Genomic DNA, 19590 nt, shown 5'->3' with positions numbered 1-19590 from the left:
AGATCCCCCGCACTTACCCTGGGGCCTCTCTCATTCCAGACGCCTGTCCCCACTCACCTCCCGTGATCACAGCCCAGGCCCCCACCCCCCGTCAGCTGAAGACCCCCCCCCCCAAAACACACACACACACATTCCCAGCACCGCGCCCGCCCCACCCCCTGCTTCATGCTTCTCAGAAAAGAGACCGAGCATCTCTGTGCTACGTCTGTATTGAGGGGCCCCTCCAGGGGGCGCCCCTAATCATCTTCGTCCCCCCCTTCCGTTTCCTCGCCCCCTTCCGTCCCCTCCCCCTCGGTGCCCCCCGAGACGTCCAGGGCCCCCTCCGCGGGCGCCGAGGCAGGGATGCTGCCGACAGAGGGCGTCTTCTTTTCGCTCGGAGTCCGGTCCTTGGACAACAAGGAGACTGTCCTGGACAGGTCACACTTGCCCTTCAGGAACCAGGGCAGCCGCAGCATGTCGCGTCGCCTGGCCCACCTGGCGGGGAGAGGACACCGTCAGCCGCGCCGCCCACCTGCCCCCACGCCCGGGTGAGGGGCGCCCGCCCGCGCCGAGCCCCACTCGCCAGAACAGGCAGATGCTGCTGATGAGGAAGAGGAGGCCTCCACACGTCCAGCCCAGCGCCCACATGTGCTTCCGCCGCATGTTCTCTGCGCAGAGCGGGCGGCGGTGAGACCCAGGGCTGCCCACCGCCAGCCCCACCCCGGGGCCCCGGCTCCCCGCGCACCATCCGGACGCTGGTGGTAGCAGACCCCGTCGCGGTAGCAGCATCGGAGACGTAGGCAGAGGTTGGGGTTCTCAATTGCCGCCTGGCCCCCGCAACTCTCCCGGTCCCACACGTCTCCTTCACAACCTGGGGACCCATCACGAGGGGCGGCGTCGTCACGGAGCCCACGGCTGGGCCCAAGGCCGCCAGCCCAGAGCCCACTCCAGCCTGTGCCCCCAGCCCCTGTTCTGTCAGAGCCAGAGTCCAGGCCCCCGGCCCCTCCTCCTCAGACCCGGGGGTCCACACCCCATCCCCTCCTCCTTCTGACCGGGGAGTCCAGGTCCCATCCCCTCCTCCTCTGAACCGGGGGTCCAGACTCCCAGCCCCTCCTCCCTCAGACCCTGGGGTCCAGACCCCCGGCCCCTCCTCCCTCAGACCCGGGGGTCCAGACCCCATCCCCTCCTCCCTCAGACCCGGGGGTCCAGACCCCATCCCCTCCTCCCTCTGACCCCGTGGTCCAGGTCCCACCCCTCCTCCTCTGACCCCGTGCCCAAGACCCCATCCCCTCTCCCTCAGACCCCGGGGGTTCCAGACCCCATCCCCATCCTCCCTCAGACCCGGGGTCCAGACCCCATTCCCCTCCTCCTCAGACCCCGGGGTCAGACCCCGCCCTCCTCCTCAGACCCCAAGGGGTCCAGACCTCATCCCCTCCTCCCTCAAGACCGCGGGTGTCCAGACCCCATCCCTCCTCCCTCAGACCCGGGGGTCCAGACCCCATCCCCTCCTCCCTCAGACCCGGGGGTCCAGACCCCATCCCCTCCTCCCTCAGACCCGGGGGTCCAGACCCCTCGACCCCGGGTCCAGACCCCATCCCCTCCTCCCTCAGACCCGGGGGTCCAGACCCCATCCCCTCCTCCCTCAGACCCTGGGGTCCAGACCCCCGGCCCCTCCTCCCTCAGACCCGGGGGTCCAGTCTGGGCTCTCTGTCCCTGGGGGGAACCCCGGGTGTCTTCCACTGCTCACTCCATGGATAGAAGAATCCCTGGATTCCATTCCCGTCTGTGAAAGAAAAGAGCCGTGTGGGGAGACTGGAGGCTGAGGAGTTCCCGGCTCCGCCCTCTGACCCTCTCACCAGCGCCCTCACCTACTGAGCCCTGCATGAGCAGGAGGAGACCCAAAGCTGGGATCCCAGAGCCCACCATGTTGCCTCCCCAGCCTCCTGGGGCCTCTGTGGGGAGAGACCTTGAAGGCCATCACCCCAGCAACCAGCTTGGCCCCGCCCACCTGCCTGCCTGACCCCCAAAGTTCTAAGTTCTGTTGCTAGGGAGCCCCCTCAGCGGTGGGGAAGGAAAAAAGGGGGGTCACACTGGCCTGGTCATGCCTGGTTGCTAGGGAGTTGCTTCCTTAGCAACCAGGTGGAAGGGGCCTCAGGGGTGGGATGGGGCCCTGGTGTTAGAAGAGCCCCCTCAGCAACCTGGGTGCAAAGCAAGGGGAGTCTAAGTCATCTCCCCCTTGCCAACCAGGGGACCCCAAGAGTGGGCACCCCAAGACCTCTTGCCAAGGCCTCCCTCTGCTTAGTAAACTGATGCCCGAGGGGAAGGTCCAGGGGCCCCAAAGCCTCCTCAGACCTGGTTGACAGGGGGAGGGCCTCCCTAGCAACCAGGGGTGGGGGGGCCTGAGGCCCAGAGGACCTCACTAAGCCCCATTGTTAGGGAGGCTCCTGAGCACCCAGACCTAGGAGGGTGATGAAAAAATGGGGGTCAGGCCACATAGCTCCTGTTCAGGTGCCCCCCTGGTCCCAAGGGCACCCAGGCCCCTGATGGGGAATGTATAACCTACCAGAGGGCTGGGCCCCCCAGGATCCGAGAGCTCTGAGGCCTGAGTGGTGGGGCGGGGCGTCACAGGAAGGGAGCCCCGTATAGTGCGTCTCAGTCTCTCCAGCCGCAAATGGGGAAATACACCCAACTGGGGTCCCCAGGCTTCTGGTCTGGCTCCCCGGTGGTAGGGGAGGTGGTCAACCTGGGGGCTGGGTTGGGAACTGATCCTGAGTTCTCCCCTGAACCTGCACTCAGCTTCCAGCCAGTGAGGATGGGGCTCATCGCCCCTGGAGTGGTCTGTCCTTGTGTCCAGACCCTGGGTCTGAATGCGGAGGGGCTGGGGGTCTGGACCCCTGTGTCCTTGAGGGAAGAGGGGCTGGGGGTCTGGATCCCCGGGTCTAAGGGAGGAGGGGCCGGGGGTCCTGACTCAGGTCTGACAGAGGCGGCCGGGGGGGTCCTGACTCAGTCTGAGGGTGCAGGGGGCAGGGCCGAGGTCTGAGGGCAGCTGACCAGGAGTCCAGAGCCCCCTCCCCAGGAGCCCTGTGAGGCTGCCTCCCGGCCTCCCCACCTCCTGTAAACATCCTGGTGGGTGCTGAGTGGGCCCCAGGGTTGCCTTCGTCAGAGATGACACAGGTCAGAGGGGCTCGGCAGGGGGCCGGGGGTGGGGGTCAGAGGGGTTGCAGGGCTGAGGCCAGGCAGCTGCTGACCGTTTCCTGTGTCAACATCATCCGGACCCACTTCCCAATTCCCGGGATTCCTCAGGGATCAAGGAGGGGGTGGGGGGCGGGGCCGCGGGCCCTGGACCGCGGCTTGGGGCTGGGGGGGGGGCCCACCGTCACGGCCCTCACCGCTAATGACAGGTTTGGGCTGCCTCTGCGGCCCGCCTGCCCCGTCACCCCCCAGAGGCCAGACAGGACCCCCCAGGGACAGACAGACGGACACACACAGCCTCGGACCTGCTGACCTCACGCCGGCCAGCTCCACCTCAGCCGGGGGCCAGCCCATGAGCAAGGACCCCCTGGGGCCCCATCGTCTCCCAGCGGCATCTCCCCCACCTCCCCCGCGTCTGTGACCACCCCTCAGCGCCCGAACCCCTCTGTTTCTCCCCGTCTTTGTCTCTCAGCCCCCGAGCTTGTCTCTCTGTGTCTGTGGGTCCCAACTTTTTGTTTGTTGTTTGCATCTCTTCCTCCCTGGTGCCTCGCTGTGGCCCCGTCTCCGTTTGTCACCATCATCTCCTGTCATTGTGATTCTCCACCATGTCTTTCCCCGGGGTCTGTCTCTGCCTCACTTTCTCACCCTCCTTTCCGCAGAAGTGGCCCGAGTGTCCCCACCTTCGGGGAAGACCCGGGAGTCCTGAGAACTCCCACCCTCCCAGCCTGCACCCACCAGGCCCCTGCAGCCCGCCTCCTACCCTGAGGGTGGGGGGAGATGACTCCCACACCCTCAGGGTGGGGGCTGAGGAGGGAGCTGGTGCTGGGCGCGGACCGCTGACCCATACCCGGGACTCCAGACTGCACTCCCCAGATTGTAGCATGCCTACAAGTTCTCTCCGTCTTTCGAGAAACAAGGGTTTCACTCCTGGACAGGACACCTGGGTCTGTGGGAGGAGGGGGCTGGGAGCTGGGCTCCTGGACGTGGAGGAGGAGGAGGAGGCTGGGGGTCTGGACCCTCCAGAGAGAGGGAGGAAGCTGGGGGGGACAGTCTTGCGATCCTAGGCATCCTAGGCTGAAGCAGCGGGTGGGGGCTGGCACCTCCCCTGCCCTGCCCCCCGTCACTGGAGGGGCTGCCTTCCGACAGGCTGGCCCCAGGCCCAGGCCCCCACACCCCCTCGGGCCAGGCCATCCCCCAGGCTGGTGGCCTGAGTCACCTTGGCTGGCCCCGCCAGTCTGGGGGGGGGCTACGTCAGTTCTCCCCTCACTGACGCAGCCTCGGGCCCCCCACGCTGACTCAGCCGGAAACAGGCCCCCTGAGGGGCGGAGACCCAGTGGTCAGAGGCCTGGGTCCCAGCACTCGCGGGGGCTGGGGAGGGCCCCTGGGGGGCCCTGGCAGGGGTGGCCGCGGCAGACTGAGAGGCAGAGTGAGCTCTCACCTGAGGCGATGAGGTCATGTCCCACCGTGGGGGGCTGTGACCTCACCTCCCCGGGGGCCTCAGCAGTCACCCCCCAAGTGGTGGGGGATGGGGGGGCCTCCAGCTGCCATCCGTCCCCGGGGTCCCCCTGGCAGCTCAGCACAGTCTGGGGTCAGCGTGCGGGGGTGCTCTGCAGGGAGACCTTCGAAAGTCCTGGTCACCTTTTGACTTCTCACATCCCTCCGTCCTCCTTTGCTACCTTTATCCTGGGGGGGGGGGTTGCTCTTGGGGGCTTGGGCTCCTGTCTGGGTCCCTCACTCGTCCTGCCATGAACCCCAGGGGCCACCTCTGCTCCATACCCTAACCTGGTATACCTGCATTTGTGTTGGCACCACTGTCCCCTGGAGTCCGTGTCCCCCTGCGTGTCCAGCCACTGTCCGCTTCTCCGCCTCTCTGCACATGTTGTCCCCATCCCTGACCTCCCCCCCCCAGCTCTCTCCCTATCTCCCCATCTCCATCTCCCTAGGGGCCACATCTTTCTATCTGTGTCCCTGGATATGTTAATAAAATATCAATGGTGAGAATGGCCATGGTTCGTGTCTACTGAGAGCTGACTTTACAGAAGTGAATTCACTGTCTCCCTGTGCAGACGTTTGGGGAGGGTGCCTGGGGTGTCCCCATTTCACAGACAGAGCAACTGAGGCACAGCGAGGTGAAGCCACGTGTTTGAGGTCCCACACCTGCTGGGTGTCTCTCGACCCTGGTCCCTGTCTCTGCCTCTGGTCCTCTGTCTCCATGTTCCAGCGTGTCTCTGGGAGAATGGCCCCCCTCTGTTGGTCCCCATGGCTGACCCCTTGCTGGCATCTGCCTCTGTCAGGGGACCTCAGCCCCTGGGGGCGGCTCCATCTCTGTCACCCTGCCTTGTGCCTCTGCTGCCCTGCCTCGCCTCTTTCGGACACACCTGTCTCTGTCTCTTTTCCTTTTTGAAGGGAGAGTCTCTCCAAATCTCTCCTGCTGACCTTGTGTTGCTTCCTGGACCTCACCTCTCTCTGCTGGTTTTCTCTGGCTGTCTCTGTCTCTCTAGGGAGATCTCTGTCTCCCTCTGTCTCTGCATCTCAGACGCTCCATCTCTGCTTGCTGCCCATCTCTCTGTGTGTCTGGACCTCCCTGCCTGGGTCTGGGTCTCCCCAGCCCTCTCTCTCTATTCCTAAAAGCGTCTCTGCGCTCGCACCTCCAGCCCTCCAGCCCCCATCTTCAGCTCCCCATCTCCCCATCTCTCTGCCAGCCCTGGTCCACCCACACCCCCCCCCCCCGCCCTGCAGCCAGGCCCCGTTCTCAGCAGCGTGTGTCTGCCCCGGCGGCCGGCCGAGGAGGTGGAGGGAGGGGACGCCAATGACCTCACCAGCCCCTCTCCGACCACCCCCCCCCCTTTCCCTTTTCAACTTTTCCAACTTTTCCTTCCGTGCCCTCCTCCGAGAGCGGCGGCGGCGTGAGCCCTGCGAGGCAGCCGGCTCCGTCTGAATGGAAAAGGCAGGCAGGGAGGGTGAGTCAGGATGTGTCAGGCCGCCCTCCCCTGCCGCCTGCCCCCCGCCCGCCCGCCTCGGCCCCCTATATAACCCCCCAGGCGTGCACACTCCCTCACTGCCGCGGCCCTCTCTGCTCACACGCACATGCCTCCCCGCCCCAGGCCGAGGCCCAGCTGACCCCCAGGGCTCCCACGGCAGCGGACAGGGAAGGGTTAAAGGCCCCCAGCCCCCTGCCCCCTGCCCTGGGGAACCCCGGCCCTGTGGGGACATGAACAGTAAGTTGGTTCAAGTTCCTGGAGCGGGGAGTTGGGGGGCGGGGGGTGGACGGGGAGGGAGAGAGGAGGGAGGGACCGTCGCTGGAAGGGTGGGGAGCAGACAGAGCGCCGGAGGAGCGCGAGGCAGCGATGGGGAGGCGGAGACGCAGCGAGGAGGACCTTCGGGGCGGGCAGGGGGCCTAGGCAAGGGACGGGCAGCGGAGAGGTGCAAGGCCGGGTCAGAGACGCGGAGACCCCGACGGGGCAGCGTCAGGCGCAGAGACAGAGATGGGAGGCCCACGGACAGACAGACAAACGCCAGGGGCTGAGCCCGAAGGGCCCGGGACCCCCGGGGCGTCAGAGGGCCCCAGACACCCGGGGACCCCGACGGACAGGCTCCAGGAGAGAAACTGAGGCAGAGGGCCCCAGGAAGTCAGAGCGGACCCCCCACCCCTCTCCGCGCCCAGCCAAGGGGAGGAGAGAGAGAGGGAGACGCAGGGGTGCAGACAGAAACGGCAGAGCCAGACGGACGCGGACAGACCGACGGACCGCGGGTGGGGAGGGCCCAGGGGGCGGGCCGGGGGCGTGCCGCGGGAGCGGGGCGGCCCGGGGGGCGCTGATTGGCCGGCTGGTGGGTGGGCGGGGCGGGGGGGGGATGGGCGGCGGCGGCCCGGGGTCCCAGCGCACCTCGCCGCCGGCGCCCTCTCAGCCCGCGGCGTGCGCGCCCGGCGCGCCCGCCTCCCCGCCGCCCGCCGCCCAGGTGCGCCCCGGGGCATCTCCGACTCTGCGGCCCGCTCGGGTCGGCCCCCGCGGGGCCTCCTCCGGCGGCTCCGTCCCCCCCGGGTCTCTTTCCCCGGCTCTCGGTCCGGCTCGGGCTCGCGAGCCCCGGGAGGGGGGCAGGTCCTGGCCTGTGCGTCTTCCCCCCGACCGTGCCCCGCCCCGGGGCCCGGATTCCGGCGTCCGGGGGCGGACGGGAGACGCCCGGCCCGTCTACCCGCCCCGGGGCCGCGTCTGCTCCGACGGGCGGGGCAGCCCGAGCCGGGGAGGGAGAGGGAAACCCGCCCAGGCCCTGCACCGAGCCCTGGGCGCTCCGCCCGGGGACCCAGGACCCCCACCCCAGCCCCTTCTCCCTCAGACCCCAGGTCGGGGCTGAGCCGCTGCCCTCTCCCCGCACCTCTCCACCTCCCCAGGTGTTTGCTGCCTGGTCCTGGCCGCCCTGAGCCTGTGGCCCGATAGAGCTGCTGCCCCGGGGCCGCCGCCCGCCCCGCCGCGGGCCTCCCCGGACCCTCGCGCAGAGCTGGACAGCGCCGTGCTCCTGACCCGCTCCCTCCTGGCGGACACTCGGCAGCTGGCCGCACAGCTGGTAGGACAGCCTGCAGGGGACGGGCTGGGGCCAGGGCCGAGACCCTGAGGGCTTCTGGGCTACCAGGGTGGCCGAGACAGGGTGGGGGAAAGGGGGTCAGAGGCTTGTGGTGGGGGAGGAAGGACCCCCCGGAGCTGGGTTGGGTCCCTCTCACGGCCTCTTTTCCCCCCAAGAGAGACAAATTCCCAGCTGACGGAGACCACAGCCTGGATTCGCTCCCCACCTTGGCCATGAGTGCGGGGGCGCTGGGAGCCCTGCAGGTAAGGGCTGGGGTGGGCCAGTGAAGCGGGTGCAGGGGGCTGGGGGCTGGCGCGGGCGCTTGCCAGGCGCGTCTTGACGCCCTCCCCGCCCCCCACCGGGCCCCCAGCTCCCGGGAGTGTTGACGCGGCTGCGGGCAGACCTGTTCAACTACCTGAGGCATGTGCAGTGGCTGCGACGTTCAGGAGGCCCTTCCCTGCGGACCCTGGAGCCCGAGCTGGGCACCCTGCAGGCCCGGCTGGACCGGCTGCTGCGCCGGCTGCAGCTCCTGGTACGATGACCTGGCCCTGAGCCCCTGGACTCCAGGCCACTCCGAGACCCTCCCCCCGTGTCCCCGAGGCCCCGGACTCCAAAGTCCTGCCTGCAAACGCTAAACTCTCACCCGGAGACTCGGACCCCATGATCTTGTGACTCCAAGTCTCCCACCCTGAAGTCCTAAGAGTTGAGAGTCCAGACCCTCATCCTGGAGACCTTGACTCCAAGACAGGAGGATTCCAGACCCCAAGCCCAGGAAATTCTGAACCTCCAGACCCTGAGACCCCCTCCCACACACACATCCTGGCCCTGAGATCCTGACACCTTAAGGCCCCAGACCCCACGATGATGAGCTTTGACTCAAAACCAGCCTGGAGACCCTCGCTCTGCAAGCCCCAGACCCCAAGGACCTAGATCCTGAGGTCTCCAATGAGAAGACCCCAGGCCCTGAGCCCTAAGTCCCCAAGAGCTCAGACCGAGGTTGTGATTCCTTATGACCCCAAGACCCTGACTTTCTAAACCCCAGACCCAAGACCCTAAGGTGTTAAGACTTCAGTCCTCAGTTCCTGGACATAAGCCCAAAGGCCCTGGAGCTCAGACTCCAATTCTCAGCTCTGAGACCCCAGACTTGAGATCCCAGCCTTCACCCATGAGTGTCTGAGCTTGATCCCAGAGACCCCACATCTAAGACCTCAGCCCCAGGATCCCAGCCCTGACCTTCAGACCCGCCCTGGCCCCCTGAACTTGACTCTGGAACCCCAGCCTCAAGACCCCCACCTTTGGCCCCAGCCTCAAATTTCTGAACTCAGCATCCTGCAGGACTCTCTCCCCCAACACCCCAGCTTCCAGGCCCCGAGATGCTGTGGAAATAGGCCCCTGGCCCTCCTCCAACCCTGGTTCAGCACAGGCCTCAAACCCCCTACCCCCTTACTCGGACACCCCACTGCACTCCTGGCCTGATGCTAACCCTCTGTCCTCTCCTGACAGATGTCCCGCCTGGCCCTGCCCCAGGTGCCCCCAGACCCCCCGGTGCCCCCCCTGGCGCCCCCGGCCTCAGCCTGGGGGGGCATCCGGGCGGCCCACGCCATCCTGGGGGGGCTGCAGCTGACGCTCGACTGGGCCGTGCGGGGCCTGCTGCTGCTGAAGACTCGGCTGTGACCCTCTGCCCAGAGCCACCCGCGCCGTTCAAAGCCAGATCTTATTTATTTATTTATTTCGGGATGGAGTTGTGGCGGTCAGAGGATTTCCCCCCCACTCCATTCTCTCCTAGTTAGAGACGATCCCTCCAGGATCCATCCCGGAGACCTGGGCAGAGGGGCATCTGTGCCTTATTTATACTTATTTATTTAACAGGGGTGGTGGGAGGCAGGTGGACCCCAAGCTTCCTGAGGAGGCGGGAACTTGGCTCCCAGATTCGTGGGTCTCTAAGAAGTCTGGCCACAGTGTCTCCCTGACCCCCACCCCTCTGGGCCTGGGCAGGAGCATATTATTATTTATTAAACTATTAACTTTTTATGTTGGGGTGGGCAGGGAGGGGGAAAGGAGGCCTGGGTTTTTGTACAAAAATGTGAGAAACCTTTGTGAGATGGAGAAGGGGGAATTAAATTTGTCATACACATCCACTTAGAGGTGATTTCTCTGGGGGCTGGGGGCTCGATGTTGGGGGTCCCTGGGGGGGGGGTGCCTGGTCGGACAGGAAAGGAGAGGGGGGCCATCTAGTCTCTGGGTCACCCCCAGAGACCATGAGTTCTTAGTGCTGTGTCTGAGCCTCACCTGGTGGCCAGCACTTCATAGGCACTCAATAAATATTTAATGGAAGATTCCAGAAGTTTACTAGTACAGGGCAAAGTTGCAAGTTCAAGGCTGTCCTTTGGCAGTGTTTACAACAGCAAATTGAAAACAGCCTAGATGCCCGACAGTAGGGGATGGTTATATAAATTATAGTGCCTATCTATGTGACAGAACACACCAGCTGTGAAGAGAGATGTTCCAGAGTCTGCCTTTGGCATAGAAGGAATGGGCTACAAACCACTGTGTGATCCCCACTGTGTGTGTGTTTACACATGTAGGTATGTAGATAGAGATAGATATATGGATTATTTTAAAACCCTAGAAGGAAATACGCCAAAATGTTGCCAATGGCCAGCTCAGGGTAGAAGGTGGGGGTGGGGTTGCTGGTGACTTTCATTATTTGTGCTTCTCTGTATTTTCCAGAACTTTTACAATGACCACGTATTTTGCATGACACATTAAAAAAAGAAAATAAACACTATATTTAGAGTGACAGAGTAGCAGCACCCACCCTCCCCAAAAGACCTCAGAAGGGGACAAGAATGACCATTCATTGCAAGCCTGCTCTGGGCCAGGCCCTATGTGTGGGGTTTTATTTACAAGATTCCCTGCACTCCCCGGTACCCACCCGCCTCATTTTACAGAGGAGGGAACAGGCTCCTGGGGAATCCCAGGCCACATAGCTAGGGAGAGTCAGTTTGACTCTGCCCAGTCTGGCTCATTCCAAACCTGATGTCCGAAGATACAGCACTGGGCCATTACAAGTTCGTTGTAACAAATGTAACAACGTAACAACAATGTAAGGTTGTAACAACTGCAACCACTGCCACAGACACAAGTTTAGATACAGGGAAACTGAGGCCCCTGGCAGCATGGACCTTCCCCCGGGTCTGGAGAAGGGTCAGTGGCAAGTGGAGACTGTAACTGAAGCCTCCCCCTCTTTAAGAGTCAGAAACCCTTGGATTTAATTATCCATTTACAGCCTCCCAGAGGAGCCCTCCCAGGGCCCTGGGTTGTCGCTAGTTTGGGTCTGCAGGGGATTCTGATTCAGCCCTTGGGACTCCAGGGCAGGGTCCCAGGAGGAGGAGAAGGGAGCCCACTGTCCCTCGGCAGTTCCCGGGAAGCGCCGCACCCGTGGTCCATGAGGTCACAAAGCCCCTCCGAGGAAGGCTCCTCCCCCAGGCCGGCGCGGACCACCCCTGCAGGGCCATGCCGGAGCCCTGGGGAAGCTCCACCCGCTGGAGCCGCTGAAGTCCGAGGGGCTAGGCCCGGTGGGCTGGGGCGGGGGCCGGGGCAGCCAGGCGCCGGGGTGCCGGGTCCCTGCCTCCGCGCCCCCGGGTGACCCGTCCTTTCTGCAGCCGCCATGAACCGGCTCCGGAACTTGAGGCGTCCGGAGCCGCTCCGGGGCCCCCCGCAGTGGGTCCCCACTCTGGGCGAGCTGCAGAAGACCCTCCAGCAGGGGGAGCACTTGCCCCTCCGCCCGCTGCCCATGTTCGAGAGTAACTTCGTCCAGGTCCCCGGCTCCCTGAGCCCCGCGGGCGGAAGTGGGGCAGGAGGGGCAGGAGACCCCACCCCCACCCCGGGCTGGGGGATTCGGCTGGCAAGAGGCAGCTGGGGGGCTTGATGGGGGTGGGGGGCTCGCTGTGGGGGAGCCAGAGGAGCGTAAGAAACCCGAGTGGTCCCAGCCCCTCTCCCTGGACCCCCCAGGTGACCAATCGAGGGGCGCCGGTGTACGTGCACCACAGGACCAACCGAGTGACCATGGGCGTGGCCGCCTCCCTGCCAGGCCTGGTGCTGCCGGACATGCTGCTGCTGGCGCAGCCCCCCGAGGACAGGGAGGGCTCCAACCTCGTCCTTACCAGGTGCCTCCATCCGCGCCCGTGTGCCCCGCCCCGGGGGCGCGCTCTACCGCCGCCGGCCCCCGCACCCGGGTCGCGCGCTCTACCGCCGCCGTCTCCCCCTCCCAGGATGATCCCGCTGGACCTGGCCCACCTCTACGTCCACGACCTGTCCGCCTGGCGCCTGAAGCTGCGCCTGGTCACGGGCCGCTACTACTACTTGGAGCTGGACGCCCCCGACAGCGAGGTCAGCTTCCTGTTCGACCGCTGGATGCGCCTGATCAACCTGCTCCAGCAGCCGGCCACTTCCTGGGCCCCCAGGACCCCTCACTCGCCCCCCACGGACCTCTCTCACCGAGGGCCTCCTGCCTCCACCTGGCGCCTCCAGGTGCGGCCCTGACCCCCAGGGACCCCTGCGGGCAGCTATGGTTCTAGATTCCAGAGGAAGTCAGGACCAAAAGCCATGAAAGTACAGGAGCCCTGGGAAGGGGGCTGGGGGTCTAGACCCCCGCGTCTGAGGGGGGTGGAGGGGCTGGGGGTCTGGACTGGGAAGGTAGTGGAGATGTGGACACCAGGAGGAGACCCCCCTTCCTGACTGCCCCCCTCCCCTCCCACAGGTCCCATCCCACCACAGACATTCAGGTGAGCTGGCTGGGGTGTCCCCTGGGCCCGTCCCCTAGTCTCAGCTCCTCCGCCAGGCGTGGACGGAGCCTCAGCAGTCCCTCTCTTCCCCTCTGTCCGCTGGCCGAGCCCCCCGTGAGTCTCCTCAGGGCCTCCGCCCATCATTCCTGGGTCCTTGACTTGACGGGACCCTGTCTCTTTCCAGTCACGACTGTCGAGCCCACCTTTCCTTACAAGATTTTGACAGCTCAGAGACAGAAGGTCAAGGTGAGCGACCCCGCTGGGCCTGGGGGTGGTGGTGTCAGGGCGGGGGGGGGTCGGGGGGAGCAGGGCGGGGCGTGAGGGCTTGAGGGGCTGCACCTCCTGACCACCCACCCCTCCACACACACCACCAGACCCTCAAGCGCAAATTCAAGTCTCAGGCCGTGGGCGACTCTCTGCCTCTCGTGTGGTCCCAGCTGGAGCCCGCGGACGCCAGGAAGAAATCCATGGAAAAGAAGTAGGCTTGGGCCTCATCGACCACCAGGGCAAGGGGGCCGGGGGTGGGTCTAGGTGCAGAAGCTGCCAGACTCACACCAAATTTCCCCTGCAGGCCCCAACTCGCCCTCCCCTCTGGCAGACCAAAGACTGAAATCCAAGTTTCTGGTGAGCACACACCCCCCTCCATGAATGGATCCCCGAAATTCTGACCCTTCTGCGGAGGGCTCAGACTGTTTTCTCCCTGCATCCCCTCCCCCCACCCCCACAGAGAAGCCCAGCATCACCATTCGGACCATCTTCAGCATCATTTCCAACACACCAGACCACATGGAGCCTTCTCCCAAGGCAGTTGTATACCCAGGGCTGGGGCAACGCTTGAGACAGAGCAGGAGGGGCTGGGGGCCTGGATCCCCGGGTCTGAGGGGGGAGGGGCTGGGGCCTGCACTTCCGGGTCTGAGGGAGGCGGGGCCACAGCTGGCATCTGGGCGTCTCCAGCGGCCTGACCACCAATGCCCTCCCGTCCCCCACCCGCAGTGCTCTGACTCTGAGGGCGGCACGTGCCTGGCAGGCTTACTGGAGACCCCTTTACACTGCATCTCGGAGGACAGCCCTGAAATACCCCTGCTGGGCGCCTGTGACGCCCTGGATATGTGTGCGTGGCAGCAGGATGTGCACAACCTGATGGACCCTGAGACCAGCACCATGTCCACCTGCTCCATCCCGGCCGCCTACACTCCCGACTTCCCCAGTTTCAACGAGAAGGCCAGGCCTCTGCCGCGCACCCGGAAGCCTCCAGCTGTGCCCGCTGCCCCTCGTAAGGCTCCTTTCATCCTTGACCAGTCCAAGAGGGTCTCGGCCGTGCCTGCTCCACTGCAGATGTCCACTGCGCCCGGCCTCTCCCAGAAGGCCACAGCTTATCCTCGTGCTCCCCAAAAAGGCCCATTTCAGAACCCCCCTCATGCACCAACCGTTCCCCAAAAGGCCACAGCAGTGCCTGGCCCATCTCAGAAGCCCCGTCATGCACCAGCCATCCCCCAGAAGGCCCCAGCCATGGTTGTGCCATCTCAGAGGGCCCCAGGAACACTTGGTGTTTCCCCAAAGGCTGTTTCCCACCCTGCTCCCAACAGAAAATCTGTGTTCCTACCCGCCCCATCCCTGAAGGATCTGACCTCATCCTCCCAACACCGCATGACACTGGGCCCTGACAGTGTCAGCGTGGTGCCCGCCAGAAGCCACACAGGGGACGTGCTTGAGAAGAGGAAGCCTGAAGAGAAGCCAGAGCCAGTGAGGTTGATGGGCACCAAGGAGAAGAACGTGGTAGAGACGAGAACTCAGAAAACGACCGTGGAGGTGCCTTTCACTACCACCAAGAAGAAGTCGGAGGAAGTCCTGATGCGCAGGGCCCAGGAGATCGCCGTGGACGGCTTGAAGGGCAAGGGCAAGCTGGAGGACAGGGTCCACACGATGAAGGAGGAGATCGCTCAGGACATGCCAGGCTTCAAATCCAAGGAGGTGGGGCAGCAGAAGAAGTGGGTCAAGTCCAAGAAACTGGCCATCCAACAAGCCCCCCAGGAGCAGACCAGGCCCTTCTCTGTGGAGGGGCTCACCCTTGCCAAGCTGATGATCATTGCCGGCTCCAAGGACCCCACCTTGAGGTCGGCTCTGGTCGACCTGCCCTCCTGGTTCTCAACATCACAGGGGGGTGACTTGTCCACGATGGGCAGGGTACCCCTCAGCTCCACCCATTTGTCCATGCTGGAGGAGACGCTGGCGGGGGTCAGGGAGCAGCCACAGTTGGGGGTCAGGGTGGAGGAGATGCCCCAGGACTCAAAGGGACCTTCCAACATGTCCTCTCGCCCCAGGCGTGTGGCCAGCAGCCCCAAGATGAATGTTGCCTCTCAGACTCCCATCCCTCTGCCCGCCACGAGGTGGGAGGACATACCCGAGTCACCCACCTCGCTGACCCCCATCTCAAAGATGGAGGCCAGGGTCTCCCAGCAGCCCAGGAGGGTGTCTCAAGAACCTGAGAGGGGGCCAGACCAGGGCCCTGTGGCCACAGTGGGGTCGAACTTGGAGATCCTCCTGCCCACCCTCTTGGAAATCCAGAGTATGAAGGACGAGGCCTTCAAGGTGGAGAAGATAAGGGAGGAGCTGGGCGCCTTCGCTCCTTCGCCCAGGTATTTGGCGGTGGTCATGATCCCCTCTACCTGGTGTCCACGAGGAGGCAGGGGGCTCACTCCCTCTTTCCTTACTTCCCTCTGGGCTCTCAGCATAGAGTGAGCATCAACCAGGTGCCAGGCATCATTCTATGCACTAGGGACATGGCACAGAGCAATTCAGGGAGGGAGTTGCTCCTGGCATCTTTGTGGAGCCCAGGAATACCCCTCAACATCCCACAGTGTAAGGGATGGCGCCCCCCACCAAAGGATGAAGCCCCACAAGATCGCAATAGTGCTGAGGTTGGCAACTCTGACGACAGAATCCACATTAATTATATCGTACATTAGAAAGCGGGAGGGCTCTGGGCACATCACAGGGTAGGGAGAGTTAGGCGTGGGAGTAGGCAGGTTCCGGGACTGAGTTGAGTTGGTCCAGGAGGGCCTCAGTGAGCTGGTGTCATCTGTGTGAAGATCTCAAGGAGGTAGGTGAGGAAGCTGTGCGGACATCTGGGGAAATCCGTTCCCTTCAGAAAGAACAGCCGCGGCAGAGTCCCTGAGGCAGGAGAGCACGTGATGTGCTGGACCGATGCGGAGCTCTGGGACGTCCTGGAGTGGGAATCGCGGTCACGCAGGGCCTTGCAGGCCACCTGAAGTAGTGTGGGTTCACTGCTGAGTGGCCCTGGAGGGTTTTGAGCAGGACGGCTGGAACTTACGTATATTAGAAAGGACGCTCTCTGGCTGAAGGGTGGAGAGGTGGAGGGGGACAGATGGACGCCGGGAGAGGAGTGGGACAGGCCGTTGCCATGGTGACCGAGGCACAAGGTGATGGTGGCTTGGACCAGAGAGGCGGGGACGGGAGTACAGAGGAGTGGGGCTCTGCAGAGGCTCTGATGGTTGAGCCCACGGGTCACCTCATGGGCTGTGCGTGTTTGATGTGGCACCAAGGGCGGCCTCAAGGTTTGGGATCGGGGACACCCAGAAGGAGCGGCAGCGGAGGCTGTGCGCGGAGCAGGTGTCAGGGAGAAGACTGGGAATTCTGTCCTGGACATCTTGCCTCTGAGATGTCAGGTGAGGATGTGGGGTAAGCGGCTGGACACGAGTCTAGAATGATGTGGGGAGTCACCCACACGTGGACAGCTTCTGCAAGCTATGAGCCTGGAGGTCACCAGCGAGTGAGGGCAGGCGGAGACAGGGTCCATGGTGTTTAGGGAAAGGGAAAACACGGTCAGAGAGAGTGAACACGGAACATCCTCCTGAACCCACCAAGTGAAGAAAATGACCAGGGACATCGTGGGAGCAGCTGTGTCGAATGCTGCAAGCAGGTGAAGGAAGACGGGAGGAGACAGAACCTCTGGATTTAACAGCAAGGAGGGGAAAAGGGAGGACCTAAATGGGGTAGGCTCAGGCGAGCTGCGACTCTTGAAAACGTGGCTGAGTGAAAGGAGCCAGACACACAAGGCCACGTCGTGTACGATGTGGTTTGCACAAAACGTCCAGATGAGGCAAATCCCAAGAGACAGGAAACAGATTGGTGGCTGCCTGCCGGGAGCTGCAAGGGGTGGGAGGGGTGGGGAGTGACTTCCTCAAGAATGTGAGGTTTCCTTCTGGGGTGATGAAAACGTCCTGGGAACTACATGGTTGCACAACATTTGAGTGCAATTTAACGCCACTGAGTTGCACACTTTCAAATCATTACAGCGGTAATTTTTGCAGGGTGTGTATTTCCCCAGCCGTTAAACACACACACACACATACGTAAAGTGGGGAATTGGAGAGGAGGCATTAACCAGCTCTTTCCAAGGAATTCACTGGAAGGGAGGGAGGAACCTGAAGAGGAAGCTGATTTAGGATGTGGGACAGGAGAGGACTTCTTGAGAGGAAAGGAGATGTTAGTGCATTTGGATGCTGGGGTGAAGGATCCAGAGTCAGGCTTGATATTGGGGAGGCAGGAGGGAGGGAAACCTAGGAGGGACCTTGGAGGAAACATGGGTTCCAGGTCAGGCTTGCGGGGCCCTGGGGCAGGAATCACCCCCCACCTGCACTCACTACTCTCTTCCCGCGGGTCCCCCAAGCCCTCTCTAGCTTTCTTTCTCTCTCTCTCTCCAGCAGGCCGCACTCGCAGCAGTCTCAGTAGTGGGATGGGACGGACTCAACTTCAGTCGCCAGTGTCCAGAGGAGCCTAGAGGGGCCAGGTAGCCCCTGAGCCCTGTAGGTCCGCCTGACACCTGGCCCTGGCATCCAGCAGCCCGGCCCTTACCCTGGCTCTTTCCTCTTCCTCACAGGCCCCCAGGTGCTGTGCACCTCTACTGTAAGAAGCAGGGTGCTGAAAAGGCCGGGCGGGGGCGGGGCGCTTCTTGTCGGGTAGAGACCAGAGCTATCTATACGTTTATATAGGGGATGGGGCGGGGGGCGGGGGCCGAGGCCCGGGAGAGCCCGCGTGGTGCCCCAGCTTCGCAGAGATTAAAAGCCCGAGTCTGAGACTCTGCCGGAGTAGCGCCTGCTGCCTGTGTGCGCGCGTCGGCACCGAGAGGGGGCGGCGGGTGGCGGAGGGGGGTCGTCCGCACCGACCCGGCCCGGCGTCCCGCAATGTTTCCTGCAGCGCAGCGGCTCCCATTGGCTGGGGCTCCGGGGGGCCCAGCCAATCGGGCCCGAGGGGTAGTGCTTCCTGGGCTGGGACCCTCGAGACTCCGCAGCAAGGGCCACCCCCGACGGAGCCACAGGCACAGCTGAGTCAGCGACCCGCCGACGGCCTGCTGAGCGCCGGACAGGTGGGGACCGGGGCTGGGCTTCGGGGCGAGCGTCAGGCGCCGGGCGGAGCGAGGGGTGCGGGTCGGCCCCACGGAGCCCACCCCTCCCCGCAGCGCCGCCTTCGTCGATGCTGGGTGCTGAGTGCCCGAAGCCCTGCAAGGGGAAATGGCCAACGCCGCCCTTCGACCCGCGCTTCCCCAACCAGAACCAGACCCGCAACTGCTACCAGAACTTCCTGGGTAAGACCTCGCGGGCCAGGTCAGGGGCGGCGGGTGAGAGAAGGTGCGAGGCTGGGAGGGGCGCGCCCCGCCAGAGGACGCGGAGACCGTTGGGGTGGAGGGGGAAACCGGCGACGGCAGGTGGGGCGGGGCCTCGTTAAAGGAGGCGTGGCCTCGTTTAAAAGGGGCGGGATCGTTCCGTGAAGGGGCGGGGCGAAGGAGGAGCGGGTCCTCCAGGTTGGGCTGGGACTGAATCTCGGAAGGGGCGGGGCCTACCAGGTAGGGGCGTGACCTTATTTAAAAGGGGCGGGATCGTCCCTTGGAAGGGCGGGGCGAGGGAGGAGCGCAGCCTTGCCTGGAAGAGGAAGGTCCGAGTCGTGGAGGGGGCGGGGGTTAGGGGAGGTGGGCGGGGTCTGGGAGGGCGGAGCGGGGCCTTCCAGGTTGGGCTGGGACTGAATCTCGGAAGGGGCGGGGCCTATCCTGGAGGCGTGTGACAGAGTCCTGGAAGGGTGGGAAGAGAGGATAGGCGGGGCCTTGCGGGGAGGAGGCGGGGCTGGCCCTCTCGGGGGGCGTGGCTACGAGGGGCGAGGAGAGTGCGGGCCCGGCGGGAGGGCGGGGCCTCCTGTGGGGACGGGACTACCCACCTGCTCGCCCCGCCCCGCCTCCGTCGGCAGACTACCATCGCTGCATCAAGACCATGAGCCGCCGAGGGAAGAGCACACAGCCCTGCGAGTACTACTTCCGCGTGTACCACTCGCTGTGCCCCATCAGCTGGGTGAGCGCACAGAGGGCCGCACGGACGGGCCGGGCGAGGGTGGCTGGGTCGGCTGAGTTAGGACGGCGCCCACTCCCGTCTTCCCCACGCCCAGGTGCAGCGCTGGAAAGAGCAGATCAAGGACGGGACTTTCGCTGGGAAAATCTAACGGTCTGAGCGCGGCTTCTCCTCCGAAGAATTGGCCCCAGTGACATTCCCCGCCCCATCTTCCCGTCTCCCGGAAAATGGGCCCCACCGCCCCAAACCTCACCCCCCTCCGCCCCTTCTTTAAGCCTCAAATAAAGCGGTGTTACTGCTGGTATTTCTCTTTAATGTCTTGTTTGTAAGGATAGGGGGCCTCGGGAGGCCCTTCCTGTACCCGGCCGCCGACACTACTGGTTCCAGTCGTGGGAGGGGTGAGGGAGCCCCGCCAGTCCCCTTCCCAGCTCCCCCCCACCCCCGCCCCGCTCCAGTAGGGTCTGCCTTGGCTCTCTGAGTCCCAGCGCTCATCCGCCAGGATGGCTCCGGGGTCCTTCTGCCTCTCAGTCCCCCACCTGTCACTCAAGTCCCTCAGGGTCCCCCTCCCTTCCTGGACCACCAGTCCTACCCCCTCCATCTCATCTCAGGTACAGAGGAGCAATGTGTATACCACCCAGCACTGACCTTGTCATCCCTCCCTGCTCCAGACCATTCCTGGCTCTTTCCTTTCCCTCGCCCCCATCCCCTTTGACTCCCCT

At 64.2% G+C, this 19590-nt stretch overlaps 4 protein-coding genes and 1 long non-coding RNA gene across 6 annotated transcripts; 3 read left to right on the top strand and 2 right to left on the bottom strand.

Annotated features, from left to right (window-relative positions):
- Positions 1–137: 137 nt before the first annotated feature.
- TMEM190 (transmembrane protein 190) lies at positions 138–2510 on the bottom strand. The gene is made up of 5 exons (XM_043436820.1): positions 1848–2510; positions 1727–1762; positions 725–850; positions 563–647; positions 138–474 (listed from the first exon to the last, which is right to left on the bottom strand). The coding sequence occupies exons 1-5, from the start codon at positions 1903–1905 to the stop codon at positions 237–239; spliced, it is 543 nt and encodes a 180-aa protein (XP_043292755.1). The 5' UTR covers positions 1906–2510; the 3' UTR covers positions 138–236.
- A 1351-nt stretch (positions 2511–3861) lies between these two features.
- Positions 3862–8249, bottom strand: LOC122421071. The gene is made up of 3 exons (XR_006263434.1): positions 8144–8249; positions 4963–6105; positions 3862–4778 (listed from the first exon to the last, which is right to left on the bottom strand). It is a non-coding gene; the product is annotated as an uncharacterized LOC122421071 (long non-coding RNA).
- Positions 6184–9844, top strand: IL11 (interleukin 11). The gene is made up of 5 exons (XM_043436818.1): positions 6184–6389; positions 7559–7731; positions 7905–7991; positions 8099–8260; positions 9232–9844. The coding sequence occupies exons 1-5, from the start codon at positions 6383–6385 to the stop codon at positions 9400–9402; spliced, it is 600 nt and encodes a 199-aa protein (XP_043292753.1). The 5' UTR covers positions 6184–6382; the 3' UTR covers positions 9403–9844.
- Positions 9845–11398: 1554 nt separating this feature from the next.
- Positions 11399–17388, top strand: FAM71E2 (family with sequence similarity 71 member E2). The gene is made up of 10 exons (XM_043437105.1): positions 11399–11548; positions 11743–11897; positions 12003–12261; positions 12491–12515; positions 12700–12761; positions 12890–12993; positions 13087–13139; positions 13243–13325; positions 13509–15151; positions 17240–17388. Exons 1-10 carry the CDS (start codon positions 11399–11401, stop codon positions 17265–17267), a joined length of 2562 nt encoding a protein of 853 aa, XP_043293040.1. The 3' UTR covers positions 17268–17388.
- A 396-nt stretch (positions 17389–17784) lies between these two features.
- Positions 17785–19175, top strand: LOC122420930 (cytochrome c oxidase subunit 6B2). Of its 2 annotated transcripts, XM_043436536.1 has the most exons (4): positions 17785–17901; positions 17995–18120; positions 18774–18874; positions 18969–19175. In XM_043436536.1, exons 2-4 carry the CDS (start codon positions 18009–18011, stop codon positions 19020–19022), a joined length of 267 nt encoding a protein of 88 aa, XP_043292471.1. In that variant the 5' UTR covers positions 17785–17901; positions 17995–18008; the 3' UTR covers positions 19023–19175. The 2 variants fall into 2 exon arrangements, with proteins under 2 accessions (XP_043292471.1, XP_043292470.1); XM_043436535.1 differs by having other exon boundaries at positions 17803–18120.
- Positions 19176–19590: the final 415 nt, after the last annotated feature.

Source organism: Cervus canadensis, chromosome 18 (genome assembly GCF_019320065.1).
Source record: "Cervus canadensis isolate Bull #8, Minnesota chromosome 18, ASM1932006v1, whole genome shotgun sequence".
Lineage (NCBI taxonomy): Eukaryota > Metazoa > Chordata > Mammalia > Artiodactyla > Cervidae > Cervus > Cervus canadensis.
This window is presented reverse-complemented; position numbering and strand designations above follow the sequence as displayed.

What these genes read in the sequence shown, in the direction of transcription:
- TMEM190 (XM_043436820.1), bottom strand. Translation starts at nt 1,905, where the DNA reads ATGGTGGGCTCTGGGATCCCAGCTTTGGGTCTCCTCCTGCTCATGCAG. An exon ending in CTACCACCAGCGTCCGGATG is followed by an intron (nt 648 to 724) that starts GTGCGCGGGGAG and finishes CGCTCTGCGCAG; the next exon opens with AGAACATGCGGCGGAAGCAC. An exon ending in AGCAGCATCTGCCTGTTCTG is followed by an intron (nt 475 to 562) that starts GCGAGTGGGGCT and finishes TCTCCCCGCCAG; the next exon opens with GTGGGCCAGGCGACGCGACA.
- IL11 (XM_043436818.1), top strand. An exon ending in GGGCGCTGGGAGCCCTGCAG is followed by an intron (nt 7,992 to 8,098) that starts GTAAGGGCTGGG and finishes CCGGGCCCCCAG; the next exon opens with CTCCCGGGAGTGTTGACGCG. An exon ending in TGCGCCGGCTGCAGCTCCTG is followed by an intron (nt 8,261 to 9,231) that starts GTACGATGACCT and finishes CTCTCCTGACAG; the next exon opens with ATGTCCCGCCTGGCCCTGCC.
- FAM71E2 (XM_043437105.1), top strand. Translation starts at nt 11,399, where the DNA reads ATGAACCGGCTCCGGAACTTGAGGCGTCCGGAGCCGCTCCGGGGCCCC. An exon ending in GACTGAAATCCAAGTTTCTG is followed by an intron (nt 13,140 to 13,242) that starts GTGAGCACACAC and finishes CCACCCCCACAG; the next exon opens with AGAAGCCCAGCATCACCATT. An exon ending in GCCTTCGCTCCTTCGCCCAG is followed by an intron (nt 15,152 to 17,239) that starts GTATTTGGCGGT and finishes CTCTCTCTCCAG; the next exon opens with CAGGCCGCACTCGCAGCAGT.
- LOC122420930 (XM_043436536.1), top strand. Translation starts at nt 18,009, where the DNA reads ATGCTGGGTGCTGAGTGCCCGAAGCCCTGCAAGGGGAAATGGCCAACG. An exon ending in CTGCTACCAGAACTTCCTGG is followed by an intron (nt 18,121 to 18,773) that starts GTAAGACCTCGC and finishes CTCCGTCGGCAG; the next exon opens with ACTACCATCGCTGCATCAAG. An exon ending in CGCTGTGCCCCATCAGCTGG is followed by an intron (nt 18,875 to 18,968) that starts GTGAGCGCACAG and finishes CCCCACGCCCAG; the next exon opens with GTGCAGCGCTGGAAAGAGCA.